This window comes from Oncorhynchus keta, chromosome 31, assembly GCF_023373465.1.
Source record: "Oncorhynchus keta strain PuntledgeMale-10-30-2019 chromosome 31, Oket_V2, whole genome shotgun sequence".
Taxonomy (NCBI): domain Eukaryota; kingdom Metazoa; phylum Chordata; class Actinopteri; order Salmoniformes; family Salmonidae; genus Oncorhynchus; species Oncorhynchus keta.
In genome coordinates this window covers 5,497,741-5,517,165 of record NC_068451.1, presented here as the reverse complement: position 1 = coordinate 5,517,165, position 19,425 = coordinate 5,497,741, and the positions used below count along the sequence as shown (strand labels likewise).

Genomic DNA, 19,425 nt, shown 5'->3' with positions numbered 1-19,425 from the left:
AAGCATAATAACTGTTAGCGTTAGTGCATGTGTGTTCACAGTTCATAGTAATGAACCATTGCCATTACATTTCAGTAGGCAACCTTTTTTTCTAGAGTCGAATCAAATCATTGTAGATAATGGAATGTATTACTTTCTTTTCATCCATTTGTGCAGAGACAGAGAGATTTGGCTGTCAAGGGTTTAACCCCACAAAACTACAATTCCCAAAGCAAGGGAGCATTTTACCCAGCGGGTTTGTGAATGGAGAATCCTGCAAGATGGCGACTAATGCAACTGCTACAAACTTACCATCTTTTGATTGTCCAACATGGTGAGAAAATGCATTTACCGGTATATTTACCTTGTACAAAGACATCAAGTGCATGCAAAATCACAAAACAGCATTACTTTGTTATTTATTTTGTAGCTAGAAACGTATGTATTCCTTTTAGCCACGTCTTATTAGCTAACATATGCTAGCTAGCTGATTCATTTCATTGAATGGTGTGCTTAGCTTTTGGTCCTTGTTGTTTTCAGGGCAGGCAAGCCCCCTCCAGGACTCCATTTGGACGTGATGAAAGGTGACAAAATGGTCGAGGTAAGAGCTTAGGGCTTCTGTGGCGAACATTTGAACCGCCTATCTGTATTATCTGCACAAGGCTAGATATTCTGTATGGTTCCTTAGAATGTGGCTATTATCTTGCATAATACAGTCATTACGGAGCTGATATGTTTACTTTCTTTCTATACTAACCAACTGTACCAGCTCTATCAAAAGATGTGATAGAGAACCATAGGATGTTGTCCTACGTGATGTAGTTTACCTATAAATGTCTTAGTATAGACTGTCTACTTCAATATACAATATAGTCTACTTCAGTCTGTATACTTCAATATAGGTAGCTAGGTGTCATGGTGTATTTAACTAAATAAACAAATTGATCATACATGCGGACACCATATAGGGACACTACTGTCCTCAGCCCAGTGCATCCTGGTGCCTGAGTTCCGTGACTGTTGGGTTTTAAGAAAGGTGCCACAGAAACATCAGTCCTGATATTTAAGCTCAGGAGTGCATTCTTGAGTTATGGCTCAGAGGCACAGGGCTTTAAACTGTTTTACAGCTGGCAAGGATTTCATTCAATGTTATCAGTGTTAGCCTGAGTGTCTGTTTAGGAGCTTTTGCCAACTCCTTATGGAATTGTCATGCTAAAACAGCTTGGTGTGAGAATGAGTGACGAGGAGTTGTCAAGAAAGCAGAATTATATCTGGGACCACCAGGCTATGATGTTGTGACGTAAGAAAATACATGTATTGCCCAATCTGTTGTTATGATGATGAATCCTTGAAGAAACTGATCATTGACGAGAAGAAGTACTACTTATTCGGGAGGAACCCGGACATGTGTGATTTCACCATCGACCACCAGTCATGTTCACGCGTGCATGCGGCCCTGGTCTACCACAAGCACCTGAAGAGGGTGTTCCTTATCGATAACAACAGCAGTAAGTGAACTGTCGTGTACATCAGTCTGTAAAATAGTTTATCTTACCTCAAGCTAGTAAAAAGTACTCCAAATGTAACCGTTGCACTGCCTTAGAGGAGTGCACTGTCGAATAAAGGCTGTGCAACTATTACTCTTCACTTAATTTTTCTAAATGACATCCGTACATGACATGTGGACTTGAAGTTTGTAAATTACGTTCTTAGCGCATGGTACCTTCCTGGGACACATCCGCCTGGAGCCCAATAAGCCTCAGCAGGTCCCCATAGACTCCACCATGTCGTTTGGGGCGTCCACGCGAGCCTACACCATCCGGGAGAAACCTCAGAGCCAGCAAGGAACCAACTCCACCACGGGGGACAGCAAGGCCGGAGAGGAGGAGGAGGGGTCTAAGGGTCTCTTAGGATTACCAGAGGAGGAGACCGAGCTAGAGGTGTGTCTGTGTGTCTTCTGTAGTTGTCTACTTGGGCATTTGTCTGGACATGCTGGTAAGGAGGGATTGTACTATTACCACAGTAGCTAAAGATAATTCAGGATGTCCCTCTTTACATAGTTTATATTTTGTTCTGTCAGTGTCTTTAGTGTTTTTTTTTTTTAGCTCTCGCTGTTTCCAATTCCGTGTGTTTAGTGTTAACTTTGTTTCACTTCTCCTTTCCCAAACATTTATCCATCCCCTGTTTGGGCTGTGACAGAACCTGACGGAGTTCAACACGGCCCACAACAAGCGCATTTCCACCCTGACCATCGAGGAGGGCAACCTAGATATCCAGAGACCCAAGAGGAAGAGGCGGAACTCAAGAGTCACCTTCAACGAGGACGATGAGGTCATCAACCCGGGTAAGCTCTCTCTTCAACGCCATTGGCCTAGCACCAATACCCCAGTGCTGTTGAAGGATTGGTTCTTTATCTGTAGTTGAGGAAAAGTGTTTCTGTGCCTCTCTTCAAATTTTACAGTGTCTAATACTTTTTTAAATGTTATGATATTATTATTATTATTATGATTTAAAAGAAAATACTGGTCCTTGATTAACACTCTTACTCTGAGAGTCTTTGTGAACACGGGCCCTGATTTACAGTACCAGTCAAAAGTTTGGACACCTACTCATTCAAGGGCAGTCTCTCAACCAGCTTCACCTGGAATGCTTTTCCAACAGTCTTGAAGTAGTTCCCACATATGCTGAAAACTTGTTGGCTGCTTTTCCTTCACTCTGCGGTTCAACTTATCCCAATCCATCTCAATTAGGTTGATGTTGGGTGATTGTGGAGGCCAGGTCATCTGATGCAGCACTCTATCACTCTCCTTCTTTGTCAAATATCCCTTACACAGCCTGGAGGTGTATTGGGTCATTGTCCCGTTGAATAACAAATGATAGTCCCACTAAGTGCAAACCAGATGAGAGGGGGTATCGCTGCAGAATTCTAAATAGATCACTGACAGTGTCACCAGGAAATCACACCATCACACCACCACCTCCATGCTTCACGGTGGGAACCACACATGTGGAGATCGTCCGTTCACCCACTCTGCATCTCACAAAGACAGCGGTTGGAACCAAATATCTCCAATTTGGACTACAGACAAAAGGACAGATTTCCACCGGTCTAATGTTCATTGTTCGTGTTTCTTGGCCCAAGCAAGTCTCTTCTTATTATTATTGGTGTCCTTTAGTAGTGCGTTCTTAGCAGCAATTTGACCATGAAGGCCTGATTCATGCAGTCTCCTCTGAACAGTTGATGTTGAGATGTGTCGGTTACTTGAAAGCATTTATTTGCTCTCCAATTTCTGAGGCTGGTAACTCTGAAGAACTTATAATCTGCAGAAGAGGTAACTCTGGGTCTTCCTTTCCTGTGGCGGTCCTCATGAGAGCCAGTTGCATCATAGCGCTTGATGGTTTTTGTGACTGCACTTGAAGACACTTAAAGTTCTTGACATTTTCTGAATTGACTGACCCTCATGTCTTAGTAATGGACTGTAGTTTCTCTTTGCATATTGGAGCTGTTCTTGCCATAATATAGACTTGGTCTTTTACCAAATAGTACCTTCTGTATACCACCCCTACCTTGCCATAACACAACTGATTGGCTCAAATGCAATAAGAATGAAAGAAATTCCACAAATGATCTTTTAACACGTGTTAATTGAAATGCATTCCAGGTGACTACCTCATGAAACTGGTTGAGAGGATGCCAAGAGTGTGCAAAACTGTCAAGGCAAAGGGTGGCAACTTTGAAGAATCTCAAATATAAAATATATTTGGATTTGTTTAACACTTTTTTTGGTTACTACATAATTCCATTTGTTATTTCATAGTTTTGATTTATTCACTATTATTCTACAATACAGTAAAAATAAAGAAAAACCCTTGAATGAGTAGGTGTGTTAACTTTTGACTGGTACTGTAAGTATTTACATAAACTGAGGCCATCAGACTGTTAAACAGCCATCACTAACTTAGAGAGGCTGCTGCCAACATACAGACTTAAATCACTGGCCACTTAAATAAATAGATTTAATAAAGGTATCACTAGTCACTTTTTAAATAATGCCACTTTAATAATGTTTACATATCCTACATTACTCATTTCATATGTATATACTGTATTTTAAACCATCTATTGCATCTTGCCTATCCTGCACTGCCATCGCGCATCCATTTATGTATATGTACAGTTGAAGTCGGAGGTTTACATACACCTTAGCCAAATACATTTAATCTCAGTTTTTTACAATTCCTGACATTTAATCCTAGTAAAAATTCCCTGTTTTAGGTCAGTTAGGATCACCACTTTATTTTTAGAATGTGAAATGTAATAGAGAATAATAATAGAGAATGATTTATTTCAGCTTTTATTTCTTTCATCACATTCCCAGCGGGTCAGAAGTTTACATACACTCAATTAGTATTTGGTAGCATAGCCTTTAAATTGTTTAAAGGCTAACGTTTCGGGTAGCCTTCCACAATAAGTTTGGTGAATTTTGGCCCATTCCTCCTGACAGAGCCGGTGTAACTGAGTCAGGTTTGTAGGCCTCCTTACTCGCACACGCTTTTTCAATTCTGCCCACAAATCTTCTGTAGGATTGAGGTCAAGGCTTTGTGATGGCCACTCGAATACCTTGACTTTGTTGTCCTTAAGCCATTTTGCCATATCTTTGGAAGTATGCTTGGGGTCAATGTCCATTTGGAAGACCCATTTGCGACCAAGTTTAAACCTCCTGACTGATGTTGCTTCAATATATCCACATAATTTTCCCGCCTCATGATGCCATCTATTTTGTGAAGTGCACCAGTCCCTCCTGCCGCAAAGCACCCCCACAACATGATGCTGCCATCTCCGTGCTTCACAGTTGGGATGGTGTTCTTTGGCTTGGAAGCCTCCCCCTTTTTCCTCCAAACATAACGATAGTCATTATGGCCAAACAGTTATTTTTGTTTCATCAGACCAGAGGACATTTCTCCAAAAAGTACAATCTTTGTCCCCATGTCTAGTTGCAAACCGTAGTCTGACATTTTTATGGCGGTTTTGGAGCAGTAGCTTCTTCCTTGCTGAGCGGCCTTTCAGGTTATGTCGATATAGGACTCGTTTTACTGTGGATATAGATACTTTTGTACCTGTTTCCTCCAGCATCTTCACAAGGTCCTTTGCTGCTGTTCTGGGATTGATTTGCACTTTTCGCACCAAAGTACGTTCATCTCTAGGAGACAGAACGTGTCTTCTTCCTGAGCGGTATATGACGGCCGCGTGGTCCCATGATTTTTATACGTGCGTACTATTGTTTGTACAGATGAACGTGATACCTTCAGGCGTTTGGAAATTGCTCCCAAGGATGAACCAGACTTGTGGAGGACTGCAATTTTCTTTCTGAGGTCTTGGATGATTTCTTTTGATTTTTCCCATGTCAGAAAAGAGGCACTGAGTTTGAAGGTAAGCCTTGATGTACATTCACAGGTACACCTTCAATTGACTCAAATGATGTCATTTAGCCTATAAGAAGCTTCTAAAGCCATGACATTTTCTGGAATATTCCAAGCTGTTTAAAGGCACAGTCAACTTAGTGTATGTAGACTTCTGACCCATTGGAATTGTGATTTAAGTGAAATAATGTCTGTAAACAATTGTTGGAAAATATACTTGTGTCATGCACAAAGATGTCCTAACCGACTTGCCAAAACTATAGTTTGTTAACAAGAAATTTGTGGAGTGTTTGGAAAACAAGTTTTAATGACTCCAACCTAAGTGTATGTAAACTTCCGACTTCAACTGTACATATTCTTATTCCATCCCCTTACATTGTGTGTGTATAACGTAGTTGTTGTGAATTTGTTAGATTACTTGTTCGATATTACTGCACTGTCGGATCTAGAAGCACAAGCATTTCACTACACTCGCATTACATCTGCTAACCATGTGTATGTGACCAATAAAATTTGATTTGGTTGGGTGAAAATAATGAAGTGTGTGTGTACCAATCTAAACCTGTTGCTTCACTCGTAATGCATGCGGTAACTCTGTGCTTTTTGAAACATTACAGAGGACATTGACCCCTCAGTGGGGCGCTTCAGGAACATGGTGCAGACTGCTGTCGTCCCTATAAAGGTAAGCCTGGGTTATATCCATAGTAAGCCGGCTAAAGTGCATTGATTGCCTGAGGTGTCAATATTTCTTTTTTTGTACAATCACGTTGCGATTTAAGGAAGCCTATGATTAAGAAAATTGCAATGTAATCCTAGAAACAGCCTACAGATGAGTTGCTACTCAATATTTTGTCATTTCCACTCTAGAAACAGAAAATGGAGAGGCACGGCTCACTTAGTATGGATGACGTTGTGACGAGGCGCATCCACAACTACACCTTCGGCGGCGGCCTTTACGGGGACCTGCCACCCACTAGCCACGAGGGCCACCCTGCCGGGCCCCCGAGCGGAGCCACTATTCTGGGCGGTCTCCCTCTGCCCTTCCCCAACCCGGCCCCAGAGGTGAACCTGGCCCCGGACGCCCCCCAGCCACCTGTCACCCTCAACCCTGTCCCCGTCACAGGCCCCTATCCCTCAGAGGTCCTCAACGAGCCCCGCAAGAAAAAGTATGCCAAAGAGGCATGGCCAGGCAAGAAGCCCACCCCCTCCCTACTAATCTAACCCTCTCCCTACACTACGGCTCTTTCTCAATTTGTCTTTCCTCTATTCCTTGTGTCCTCTCTCATTCATTGGAGAAGATCCAAGGTGTTTCCTCTTGGATCTTTTCCAATGTATTTTGAGTCTGAGGCGAGAGGACACGAAGAATCCAGGAAAGCCAAATTGGGAATGAGCCTATGTGGTGGCGGCAGGGCTGACTCTCAGGGTATGGGCGGAGACATCAGGGACCATGACCCGTTGGAGGCGGATCGATTTTACTTATAAAACTGTTTTGGGGTTTTTATAGTTTTGTCAATGTTTTCTACGTTACTTCCTCGTTCTCCTAAAGATTATCCCAAAGACTTGAGTAGTACATTCCATGAAGACAGAAACACCACTCCTTCAGGAGCTGAATGTTTGATGCGTTTTACAAATTAAGTCCTATATATAAAAAATAAAAGGCAGTTCTTGGCAGACCAAGTCAGTTGGTCAAGTAAGAGTAACTTGTGGCATAAATCGGTGTCCCATGGCCGTGATATGATTATTATCTCTAATTGATAGTCGGGCATCGTGCAGGGAAACAAACACGAAGTGGATGTAACTTAGGAAAACAGCCCTTATGTTGGAAACAAACATTATGTTCTCATCCACATTCACATATATTTATTTTTCCAAGCTACAGCGCAAGTATTACAGGAGGTTTTTAAAGGACCTGCTCCGTGTTATCATTTTTGCCATGGAAAAAAAACGTTGCGATACTGGTATCACAGCCTAATCGTTATATGGTTGGTCGCTGTGAGTTCCATATTACTATCTCTACTTCCTTCTATACGGTCTCAGTATTGGTTTGAAGTTGTGCGTAGTATTTTTGCTCACTGTAAACATGAGCATTCGGAAAGTATTCAGGCCCCTTGACTTTCCACATTTTGATACGTTAGTCTTATTCTAAAATGGGTGATTTTTTTTTTCTTATCAATCTAAACAAAAAACCCATGACAAAGCAAAAACGGGTTTTTAGAAATTTTAGCAGAGTTAAAAATAAAAGGCTGAAATTACATTTACATAAGTATTCAGACCCTTTGAAGCACATTTGGCAGTGATTACAGCCTCAACTTCTTGGGTATGACACTACAAGCTTGGCAGACCTGTATTTGGGGAGTTTCTCCCATTCTTTTCGGCAGATCCTCTCAAGATCTGTCAGGTTAGATGGGGAGCTTCGACGCACAGCTATTTTCAGGTCTCCAGAGACGTTAGATCGGGTTCAAGTCTGGGCTCTTGCTGGGCTCTTGTCCCGAAGCCTCTCCTGCGTTGTCTTGGCTGTTTGCTTAGGGTCATTGTCCTGTTGGAAGGTGAACCTTCGCCCCAGTCAGAGGTCCTGGGTGCTTTGGAGCAGGTTTTCATCAAGGATCTCTGTACTTTGCTGCGTTCATCTTTCCCTCATTCCTGACTAGTCTTCCAGTCCCTGCTGCTGAATAACATCCCCACGGTGAAGAATGCCACAACCATTCTTCACCGTAGGGATGGTGCTAGGTTTCTTCCAGACGTGACGCTTGACATTCAGGCCAAAGAGTTCAATCTTGGCTTCATCAGACAAGACAATCTTATTTCTCATGGTCTGAGAGTCGTGCCTTTTACTGAGGAGTTGCTTCCGCCTGCTGCGATGGTTTTCCTTCTGGGAGATTCTCCCATCTCTAAAGAGGAACTCCCATTGGGTTCTTGGTCAGCTCTAGGAAAAGTCTTGGCGGTTCCTAACTTCACTGTGTTCTTGGGGACCTTCAGTCCTGCAGACATTTTTTGGTGTTCCTCAACACAATCCTGTCCCGGTACTCTACGGACAATTTCTTCAACCTCATGGCTTGGTTTTTACTCTGAAATGCAATGTCAACTGTGGGACCTTTTTATATAGACAGGTGTGTTTGTGCCTTTCCAAGTCATGTCCAATCAGTTGAATTTACCACAGGTGGACTCCAATCAAGTTGTAGAAACATCGCAAAGATAATCAATGGAAACAGGATGCACCTGTGCTCAATTTAGAGTCTCATAGCAAAGGGTCTGAATACTTATGTAAATAAGGTCAAACTGTTTTCGCCTTGTCATTATGGGGTATTGTGTGTAGATTAAGGAATGTTTTCAATTGAATCCTTTCTAGAATATTGCTTAACACTGGAAAAAGTCGAGGAGTCTGAATACTTTCCAAATGCACTGTACAATTATTTTTTAAATATCTATTTGTAAAATAGATACAAGATGGATTATTATAGGAATTGACTTAAGCAGTTCAGAGTTTCTGAAAAATGTCATTTTCTAAAGACAGAATAGGACTGTAGGTTTATATTTTTACACTTCTATCAAGATGAGTGCCGTGAGGAGAGAATGTTATGTTTAATCGGTTTACATTCACCATCAATATCAGTAATAAAATAAACGTTAATAGACTGCACAGAGTGTTTTTAAATGCTGTCAGCCCGTTATCAAAAAGATATCGGTGTGACCTGTGAGTTGCAACTCTGCCTGAATGTTAGTCGGTCCTCTAGATGGCGATATGTACATTGTTAATTTGCCTGATCTGAGCCACCGGTCACATGAAATAAAAGGTGGTAAGGTTCTAAGTTGGTGCTATTTGCTGTTGATTATTGTTTTGCAGGCCTTTGAAATGATTAATTTTGAAATATGGTACACATGGTCTTGCATCACAGCCATAAAAGGGCTCTCAAAATTGAGCTTGGTGTTCAAAGAACTGCGTTAGTTTTCACACCAGCCAAATCAATTCTTAGATTGCCCCCTTTACTGGTTAAGTAAACATAGCTCAAATATAACAGTCTTGCAAAAGCCATGCTATTTGTATCAACTTTGGACAGACACGTGTGCCCAGACCTTTTGTCCCTCTTTCAGCTGATGATGGCTTTTTTTATTCACATAATACACTAAATAAAAACTGAATTTTGTCAAACATGTCTTTATGTACGGTTTATAGAGTAGTATCATTTTTACGCGGTAGTAGGCCTATATCTTCAAACGGCACAATTTAAATGGGGATTTTGTCTTATTTTTTTGCATTCCAAGGATAGTAGCCATCTCAATATCTACCAGCAGATTGCATGAAGTGTTTGGCCTGGTACAGAATATTCCATAGACAAACATTGACCAGGCAGACTCATTTGTGAGGACTTTGAAAACAGCCATCGGTGTTGGTCAGAGCATGCCAGTCTTTCAGCCCAAACAGCACTTAATGTTTCTCAATCCATCAGCTGGAAGATGCGCATCTAGTGTGACCCTTCACACTGGCATGGATGCCAACTGTTGGATGGTGGTTCAGACTTCTTTTACATACTCATGGCGACACCTTAGCAGGGATGGGGTCAATTCCATTTCAAATCCAGTCAATTCAGAAAGTAAACCAAATTCCTCATTGAAGAGAATTTGAATTTCAGTGCACATTCTGAATTGACTGGAATTGACCCCAACCCATAGCATTTTGGGTGTATTTAGGGATTGGAAAACACTTTATTATTGCAGAATGAATAGGAGCTGACACGATTCCCTATCTATCAGACAAATGTGTTGTGTAGAACAGAAATAGTTCTATCTGAATGTTCGGCAACATTACATCCTCCTGCACAGGCCCCTGATGTGGCACCATGCATTGTTCATGTTCAGGATGGCTGCTTTCTCTAGTCATTATGAATACCAGTCCAACAAGCCAAGCTTAGAATCATTTAACAATATAGTTAAGGTCAGTGACCTGTCCAACACAAACTCACTAGTATTAAAGCCCTGGTTTTGTGGATGTGTGTGGACATTGAATCATTTTCCATTTCTTCTGCTTTCTCAGTGGGTTTCTGACCATCTATTTTCCCGTTTAGTTCCCCAAATCACCACAACCAGGAAGGAACACATTCACGTCACCACATGGTAGGATTTACCATCCAAAATTATAAGCATTGTAAAAGAGCGAGTTTACTCAATTAAAAAAACTACACATTGGTTTTCTTACTCTGTACGCAGTCTATGGACAAGGTATGACAGCAATTCATGCTTTGGTTGAATTTCCCTGGCACTGTTTTATCATTTGTGGCACAAATCCCATTCAAGTCATGGGACTGATATTAGAATTGTTAATGCGTCATGTCTAAAGTCATCCAACAGTATCTCAAATTGATTGTGAAGCTCACGCTCACTTCTAGATTATTTGAACATGATGCGTGAAAAATGCTAATTCCGGTCCCATGACTTGAATGGGAAAGCGTGTGGAAACAGTGCCAGGGAAACTAAACCAGAGCATGGATTGCTGTCGCACCTTGTCCACAGACTGCTTACAGGGTAAGGAAACCAATATTAACTTTAATCTAGGTGAACTATCCCATAGTACTTAAATTGATAGTTGTATGTATTTAAATAAAGGTCAAATAAAACACAAATCATTTCAAGTGCTATGTAGATTCAAGTGGCAGCGAGGGAAGAAGTGTTAAGTTACGTGAGGTAGCGTGCTGGAAACACCATGCAAAATACAAACTTGCCTGGTAAACCGTGTAGGCTTGGATATGTTATGGATAACAACAAAGAGAAAATGTTATAAGGCCTCTATTGTTCTGAAAGGGACAGAGGTACACTCTCAATGGAACTGTCTTGAAGATACATTGATTTGAGAGAACGCAAATGAATGGATTACACCAGCAATTTCCTGAGTGGTTTGCACCACACGTTTATTTGAAATAGTGAGAATAACATTAACTCGATCCTATGTCTATTCCTTTTCAAACTGTCACATCACTGACAAGGGACATTGACTTACCATAGGCTATATGTCAAAAGGAAAAACAAACAACATTTAGGCAGTTAGTTACTAGCAAATTATTAGTAACATAAATTAGTGTTAAATTCATCTTTGTATATAAGACATATAATATTCTCCTTACATGGATATTTAAATTAAAATTCTGAATATAGCTTTGAGAAGTTAATATTTAAAAAATATTCCTTATGTAGGTTTTATTTTCCATTTCCTGGTGAATTAGCATGTTAAAAACAAATTCATATGAACATTCCACAAACAGTAGCCTATGCCTGATAACAAAAGTGCAACTATAACATTCCTTATGGTTCAAGATCGACAGGTTTGATTTTCACATGGATCCCATTGAGTGAGCGGAGCACCAGTCTTGGAATCATTTTTGGTTTCTTCATTGGGTCCTCGGTCAGCTGATATCGCTTGAGTGTCTGTGCCACCACCACCTTCATCTCATTCATGGCAAAGTTCTGCCCAATGCAGTTTCTACAGACAGAGAAAAAGACATTGAAATAATTATGTTGTAGAACTCCTGTACATTCACCCTGTGTAATAAAGAAGTTATGTGGTAAGATTACCAATGGTTTATAGCTCTTTTATATAATAAAACATTACCACATCAGACAGACCCTACAGCTCTTTGGAGTTCAGCCTTTGCCAACTCTACAGACCTATAATAACTGCTGTTGTGTCAGAGGGATCCCAGATCCGTTTGTGCGATTTTGACAACTCCTACTTTCATTGTCATGCCAAACAAGAAAGATCTGGGAACGTGCTAGGTCCCATCCCCCTTTTATAGTGAGGTTGGATCTAGGTCACAGGCATCAAGGGACCGAAGGGCTCCAAAATCCAGTCAGGTAAATGAGTAGGTCTATGGTTCCATCCTAGTCCCAGCCTACTAATGTGAGAACCAAACCCTGCTGCCAATGCTGCTCTCTTAAATAGGGGCTGAGTCACATGGCACTGGTGTGGAAACGAACCTCGGGCCGGCAGAGAAAGGGACAAAGGCATGGGGTGATCTTTTTGCAGAGTTCTTGGGCAGAAATCGGAGTGGGTCGAATGCCTACGAGAATACAAAATAGAAGAGAGACAAATAGTAAATAGAAACAGTGGAAAAGACTGTATATAGGTAGACAGCTGGTTCCAAATATGTTTGTGTTGTCTTGTTCATTGTCACTGCAAACATGACCATATGAGTTGGCAAGACAGCACAAACAAACCAGGCTGGTGAGACAAACTGCCACCAGGCTTGTATAAACAGGTTTCATTTCCCTATTGTGTATACCCTGAATCTTATAGCGATAGATTAGTCAAAATCAAACCCATGGGGTTACTGCTAGGTCATATGGATTTCATTACAAACTAACTCAGCAACAGCCCCTTCCTCTGTCAATACTCTAGACCTTGTCCTCTGTGACCAGAAACGCATGATTTTATGACGCATGTTCAGCTGTTCAAGCTAGCATTTCTTCTACTACTAATCACAAATGATATTAACCCTGTTAATTGAGAAAATTGTGTTCATCAAGATGGTGTGCTCACGTTAGGGTTCTCCCAAACGGTGGCGTTCCTATGAATGCCAAAAATGCTGGTTCCAACAAGACAACCTAGAGGGAGAAAAGAGAGGCGAATTACACTTCCACAGTGTTACACAGTGTTAGCGCTTGACATCTGTTTAGTTTCCTATGGACACAGTGATAATATTGTCCATGCTGCAAAAGGATCCATCTGCTGAGGCAGAAAGAGAGACTATCTGGGAGAGATTTTTGTTGGTCATTGGCAGTAATAAACACAATGAGAAGGACATGGTGAGAATGCTCCAACAGCACCAATTCATTTGACATAAAAAAAAATGAAATACTCGGGCCAGTTTCCAGGACACAGTTTAAGCCTAGTCCTGGACTAAAATCACTTTAAATGGAGGACCTCCAATTAATATTTGACTTAGTCCATCACTAGGCTTAATGTGTGTCCAAGAAACTGGCACTAGAAAATATATCACTGCTTATGAAAAAGATGAATAAACACACTGATTGTAGAGACACAGTCTCTACATATAGTGCCTTGCGAAAGTATTCGGCCCCCTTGAACTTTGCGACCTTTTGTCACATTTCAGGCTTCAAACATAAAGATATAAAACTGTATTTTTTTGTGAAGAATCAACAACAAGTGGGACACAATCATGAAGTGGAACGACATTTATTGGATATTTCAAACTTTTTTAACAAATCAAAAACTGATAAATTGGGCGTGCAAAATTATTCAGCCCCTTTACTTTCAGTGCAGCAAACTCTCCAGAAGTTCCAGAAGTTCAGTGAGTTGACCTAAATCTAATGAATGATCCAATGTTGACCTAAATGACTAATGATGATAAATACAATCCACCTAGTGTGTTAATCAAGGTCTCAAACCCCGAGCTGACAAGGTACAAACCTGCACTGCCCCTGATAGTCTCAGAGGTCCGAAAATAAAAGTTGCAGAGACTTGCCATCATGAAGAACAAGGAACACACCGGGCAGGTCCGAGATACTGTTGTGAAGAAGTTTAAAGCCGGATTTGGATACAAAAAGATTTCCCAAGCTTTAAACATCCCAAGGAGCACTGTGCAAGCGATAATATTGAAATGGAAGGAGTATCAGACCACTGCAAATCTACCCAAGACCTGGCCGTCCCTCTAAACTTTCAGCTCATACAAGAAGGCTGATCAGAGATGCAGCCAAGAGGCCCATGATCACTCTGAATGAATGCAATCGAGAATCTGTGGAAAGAACTGAAAACTGCTGTTCACAAATGCTCTCCATCCAACCTCACTGAGCTCAAGCTGTTTTGCAAGGAGGAATGGGAAAGAAATTCAGTCTCTCGATGTGCAAAACCGATAGAGACATACCCCAAGCGACTTACAGCTGTAATCGCAGCAAAAGGTGGCGCTACAAAGTATTAACTTAAGGGGGCTGAATAATTTTGCACGCCCAGTTTTTCAGTTTTTGATTTGTTAAAGTTTGAAGTATCCAATAAATGTCGTTCCACTTCATGATTGTGTCCCACTTGTTGTTGATTCTTCACAAAAAAAATACAGTTTTATATCTTTGTTTGAAGCCTGAAATGTGGCAAAAGGTTGCAAAGTTCAAGGGGGCCGAATACTTTCGCAAGGCACTGTATAAACTAGTTGGTGACAATCCCAATGCAATAAGGAGAACTAGCCCTGGAGACAAACAAACATGAGTTAATATTTCATTTGTTATAGCTGATGACTGAGGCAAAGGTTAGGGAGGACTCCATTGCAACCCATTATGGCCTCATGTTAAGGCACAGAGCCCTTATGCCTTTAAAACTATCATTTTTTAAAAGCCCCTTGCATGGCCTGGAGTGGTCGGTGTAGTGGTTAGTTCCACTGCCTACAGTAAAAATACCCACCAGTGTCGGCGTGGATTTGATTCCAACCCACTGCCTGTGTGACCCACTCTCCTACCACTGTCTCGCCCCAGTCCACTAAAATGTACAAAAAAGTCCCCTTCAGTACATCACAATGCAACATGTTTTTTAAATGTACACATTTACCTGCAGGCACAGTCCTCCCATCGAAGAACGTCATAGGTTTGGTTATCTTCCTGGACATCCCAGGTACAGGAGGGTAGAGGCGGAGGGATTCCTTTATACACATGGTTGTGTATGGTATTTTACTGAGATCTTCCCTTAAGAATGCAGAACATTATCTTTATATCAATTCTCTTTTAGTAAACATGTTGCCATGTATTGTGTGGCTCCAATATAAGAGAAAATACAGGCTGATTGATTTCCCTTCCTTTACTCTATATCTAAAATAAAGGAACGGCATCTCAGAGTAGGAGTGCTGATCTAGGATCAGTTTTGTCTTTTAAATCATCATGATCAGCATTCCTACTCTGAGGCGCTTTATGAATACAGGCCCTGGACAGTGGAACCTACCATTCCATGGTGTCCCTCCCCTCCAGGGCGCTGATGACCTCTTCCCTGCAGATCTGCTGGTGCTCCGGGTTGCAGGCCAGGCTGTACAGGGTCCAGGAGATCCCACTGGCTGTGGTGTCGTGCCCCTCAAACATGAAGGTGTCCACCTCTGCTCGGATAGCCTCATCTGACAGGCCCTGCTGGTCCTCGTCCTGGATTGAAAACCATAAGGAACAATGAGATCCTTGCATGTTCTTCCTTGTTTGGCTTCATTTTATGGAAAAGGTATAACTCGCAAAACTATAATGGTGCTAGCCTGGTCTCCGATCTGTTTGTTCTCTTGCCAACTCCATTGCTCATTTTCAAGCCACGCCATGTGTTTGGCATGACAATGACTGACAAGGAGTTGGATAGCAAAAACAAACTGGCACTCAGGCTATCGTGTTACCAGTTGCATGGAGAGAGAATATAACGAATAGAAAATAAACTCTAGCATACTGGCGATCTTGATGCTACGATGAGTTTCTATTCGAATTGACTTCATTCAATGACATACTATGTCATCGCCGATGTAGCCGTTTTAACTAATGACCTGGTTAGATGAGTGCATAAATGGCATAATGGTGGATAATAGTGTAGTAGAGTAATAGAGGTGTGACGTACTCGCGCGCAGAGCAGGATATCCAGAAAGTCCAGGTTTCTCTTAGCCTGTATCCTGCCCAGTTCCTTTTCGTCCTTTAAGGCCTCTTTTCGCTTTCGTATGATTTCCTCTACAAGCAGAGGGAATCAATAAAATGTTTGATTGTTCTATTTATAAAGCCCTATTTACATCATAGATGTCACAAAGTTGTATACAGAAACCTAGCCTAAAACCCCAAACAGCAAGCAATGCAGATGTAGAAGCACAGAGGCTAGGGGAAAAATGCTGCTTTTTCAGCGTATATTTGCTTTGTCAAATTCATACATAAATGTTTTCAGGGCTGAGACCTGCTGGTGCAGGGGATTAAAATAATAATTTCAACCTTCATTCACAGAACGCACCTGTATGACTGTGTGCAACATTGCATGCCTTCCTGTATTTGTACCCATGTGGGCTAAGTTGGAAAATCCACTCGCTGTGGTAGGGAAAGGTCCGGAGACGGACATTCACCAGATCACTGAGCTCGTACACAGCCTTGATGTACGAGTTGGTTCCACTGAAATGAGAGTAAAACAACAGAAAAGTATAAGTTACTTCCTCTCAATCATTGCTTATAGGCAGGGCCCTGAGTTTCCTGATCATGTGGTCTGGCCTGAAAACCTCTGGGCCCGTACTTACAAAGAGTCTCTGAGTAGGAGCGCTGATCTAGGATCAGGTCCCCTCTGTCTATATAATCATATGAATTATGATCTAAAAAGAAAATCTGATCCTATATCAGCTTTCAATTTTTATAACATTAACACTGACAAGACAAGATTTTCAACATGGGCAGATTGTCACGACTTCCACTGAAGTCGGCCCCCCTCCTTGTTCGGGTGGCGTTCGGCGGTCGACGTCACCGACCTTCTAGCCATCGCCGATCCACTTTTCATTTTCCATTTGTTTTGTCTTTGTTTTACACACCTGGTTTCAAATCCCCAATTACATGTTCATTATTTAACCCTCTGTTTTTCCCCATGGTTTTTGTGAGTGTTTGTTTATTGTAACTTCTGTCCGATGTTTGTGGGCTTGGTATTACTTAGTGTATTTTGACATTTTGAGTAAAGTTCATTGTGTTACTCATCTCTGCTGTCCTGCACCTGAATCCTCTGCACCAGCTCCACCCAGACCATTACACAGATGTAAATGGCAGATAATGCAGTGGTTAAAAACAGTTAACTGACTGACCTCTCTCCCCCTCGCACTGTCTGGCAGTTAGTGTTGGAGCTGAAGGCACACTTCATAATGCTGTCCAGTGTCATGAGGCTCACATGCTCAAATAACTCAAATGACTCGTCGGATTTTGAGTGAGTCTCCCATTTGTCCTGGAACAGAAAGAGGACAGACATAGTCAACTTGCACAAGATGGATAGTTACATACTCATAGTACGTCACTCCCTTATTAAATTACCCCTTTAGCGTGTTCATGCAGAATTTCCCTCCAAATACAGTTGTCAAACTATACAGCACTCTTATACATTTGGGAGAATATGTAACGTTAACTGTTATGCAATTAGCTTTTTTGTATCCAGAAATTCCCCCCATATAGGCTATGGTTGTCAACCTATACAGTAATTAGGGTAGAGATAGCAAAACGCACCAGCATAGTTTTGGCAGAATCAGCCATCATTTTGACATAGGGCTTTAAAACATCGTAATGGAAGCCAGGGGTCAGGAGTCTTCTGTGGCGGAACCATTTCTGACCTTTAGACACCAGTAAACCATCCCCTAGAGAGAGAGAGAGAGAGAGAGAGAGAGAGAGAGAGAGAGAGAGAGAGAGAGAGAGAGAGAGAGAGAGAGAGAGAGAGAGAGAGAGAGAGAGAGAGAGAGAGAGAGAGAGAGAGAGAGAGAGAGAGAACTTAGAAATGTCCTTGTTTTTTAAAAGAAAAGCACATTTTTTCCCCTTCAAATAACATCAAATTGATCAGAAATACAGTGTAGTTATTTGTTTCCGACCATTTTGAGCTTGTAATTGAACCCACAAATGCTGATGCTCCAGATACTGAACTAGTCTAAAGAAGGCCCGTTTTATTGCTTCTTTAATCAGGACAACAGTTTTCAGCTGTGCTAACATAATTGCAAAAGGGTTTACTAATGATCAATTAGCCGGTTAAAATGATAAACTTGGGTTAGCTAACACAACGTGTCATTGGAACACAGGAGTGATGGTTGCTGATAATGGGCCTCTGTACGCCTATGTAGATATTCCATAAAAAAAATCTGCTGTTTCCAGCTACAATAGTAATTTACAACATTAACAATGTCTAAACTATATTGTTGATCAATTTGATGTTATTTTAATGGACCAAATATGTGCTTTTCTTTCAAAAACAAGGAAATGTCTAAGTGATCCCAAACTTTTGAACTGTAGTGGACATTATAACCATAACTGTATAATTGCCGAAGTGGCATGAGTCACAAAGTTATTGAAAACCAGAACTGCACCCAAAAGGAAGATTATTTGAAAATGCCTATTCTTAAAATATCTGCAGTTAAATGTATATAATCAAATGTTGGTTCAATATTTGTAACATATGTGATTATGGCAAAGACAATGCAACCTTACCTATCCATGGAATAAGAAATCTATATGAAAGGTCATCTTTGGGCTCTATTTAGAAAGAGAGTGAAACAGGTATTCTATCACATGTACTGAGATTCCATAGATAGACATACTGTACATAGATGCAACTTGTTTAAATAATGATGTGAGTATTGTCGTTCCAGAGACCAACCTGTTGATGCCAGGATGGTTTTGACATAATCTGGGTGGTGAATATTGAGGATGGAAACAAATGGACCAAACCACATTTGAAATGCAAGGGGGTACGATTCTCCCCATTTGACAACCTTATACATGTCGTTCCCATCTTGTTTAAACTGCAAGACAACAGAGAAAACATGCACTTATATTATAAAGAAGGAAACGCACGAGCGTGACACCGAAACTTGCCTCTGAAGCTGATGCTACAATGTTGAAGTCACTCAATGTGCACGTTCAATAAATTCTTATTTTAACTTACCTCTCGTACATGCCCGAAAAACCAGTGTTTTGGTGGTCCTGGGAATGTCTCGAGCGCCCGAATCCATTCATTCCTTTTGACAATAAATTTAGAGATTTTAAGAATGACATAGACCAAGCTAAATATTGCAACCAAGTGATGAATGCGATAGGAATCTAGCGTCACTTTTTTCAACGTTTCAAATAACTCCATTGCAATGGACGTCTAACTGCCGAAAGCTACCATTGACAACTTTTACAACAAATGCCAACGGTCTGGTAAATGACATAACTGCGAGAAGCAGAAGAGAGTAGGGTGGGTGGTTTGAGGTCATTGTGGGACAAATGTTGAGGGGCGGAGTCCAGCCTGCCAGAGCAGACAAAGCACTGCATACCAATTATTTACCTTGATGTATCTAATTCTTGTTCATTCTTAAT

At 41.2% G+C, this 19,425-nt stretch overlaps 2 protein-coding genes across 5 annotated transcripts; one reads left to right on the top strand and one right to left on the bottom strand.

The window, feature by feature from the left end:
* Positions 1 to 71: 71 nt before the first annotated feature.
* LOC118364257 (nuclear inhibitor of protein phosphatase 1-like) lies at positions 72 to 9,547 on the top strand. 3 transcript variants are annotated; one of them, XM_052489365.1, is made up of 7 exons: positions 72 to 313; positions 520 to 580; positions 1,334 to 1,487; positions 1,693 to 1,919; positions 2,179 to 2,323; positions 5,271 to 5,410; positions 6,018 to 6,082. In XM_052489365.1, the coding sequence occupies exons 1-7, from the start codon at positions 120 to 122 to the stop codon at positions 6,078 to 6,080; spliced, it is 984 nt and encodes a 327-aa protein (XP_052345325.1). In that variant the 5' UTR covers positions 72 to 119; the 3' UTR covers positions 6,081 to 6,082. The 3 variants fall into 3 exon arrangements, with proteins under 3 accessions (XP_052345325.1, XP_035601544.2, XP_035601545.1); XM_035745651.2 differs by lacking the exon at positions 5,271 to 5,410 and adding an exon at positions 6,268 to 9,547 and having other exon boundaries at positions 99 to 313; XM_035745652.2 differs by lacking the exons at positions 72 to 313; positions 520 to 580; positions 1,334 to 1,487; positions 1,693 to 1,919; positions 2,179 to 2,323 and adding an exon at positions 6,268 to 9,547.
* A 1,727-nt stretch (positions 9,548 to 11,274) lies between these two features.
* LOC118364254 (cytochrome P450 4B1-like) lies at positions 11,275 to 19,295 on the bottom strand. Of its 2 annotated transcripts, XM_052489363.1 has the most exons (12): positions 19,010 to 19,295; positions 18,722 to 18,866; positions 18,553 to 18,597; positions 17,587 to 17,714; positions 17,175 to 17,311; positions 16,349 to 16,503; positions 15,971 to 16,077; positions 15,329 to 15,519; positions 14,942 to 15,075; positions 12,926 to 12,990; positions 12,364 to 12,446; positions 11,275 to 11,869 (listed from the first exon to the last, which is right to left on the bottom strand). In XM_052489363.1, the coding sequence occupies exons 1-12, from the start codon at positions 19,199 to 19,201 to the stop codon at positions 11,692 to 11,694; spliced, it is 1,560 nt and encodes a 519-aa protein (XP_052345323.1). In that variant the 5' UTR covers positions 19,202 to 19,295; the 3' UTR covers positions 11,275 to 11,691. The 2 variants fall into 2 exon arrangements, with proteins under 2 accessions (XP_052345323.1, XP_052345324.1); XM_052489364.1 differs by lacking the exons at positions 18,553 to 18,597; positions 18,722 to 18,866; positions 19,010 to 19,295 and adding an exon at positions 17,943 to 18,491.
* Positions 19,296 to 19,425: the final 130 nt, after the last annotated feature.

What these genes read in the sequence shown, in the direction of transcription:
- LOC118364257 (XM_035745651.2), top strand. Translation starts at nt 120, where the DNA reads ATGGAATGTATTACTTTCTTTTCATCCATTTGTGCAGAGACAGAGAGA. An exon ending in AAGGTGACAAAATGGTCGAG is followed by an intron (nt 581 to 1,333) that starts GTAAGAGCTTAG and finishes GAATCCTTGAAG; the next exon opens with AAACTGATCATTGACGAGAA. An exon ending in CTGCTGTCGTCCCTATAAAG is followed by an intron (nt 6,083 to 6,267) that starts GTAAGCCTGGGT and finishes TTTCCACTCTAG; the next exon opens with AAACAGAAAATGGAGAGGCA.
- LOC118364254 (XM_052489363.1), bottom strand. Translation starts at nt 19,201, where the DNA reads ATGGAGTTATTTGAAACGTTGAAAAAAGTGACGCTAGATTCCTATCGC. An exon ending in ATTTCTTATTCCATGGATAG is followed by an intron (nt 17,715 to 18,552) that starts GTAAGGTTGCAT and finishes CTCTCTCTCTAG; the next exon opens with GGGATGGTTTACTGGTGTCT. An exon ending in CCGTTTGGGAGAACCCTAAC is followed by an intron (nt 12,447 to 12,925) that starts GTGAGCACACCA and finishes GTATTCTCGTAG; the next exon opens with GCATTCGACCCACTCCGATT.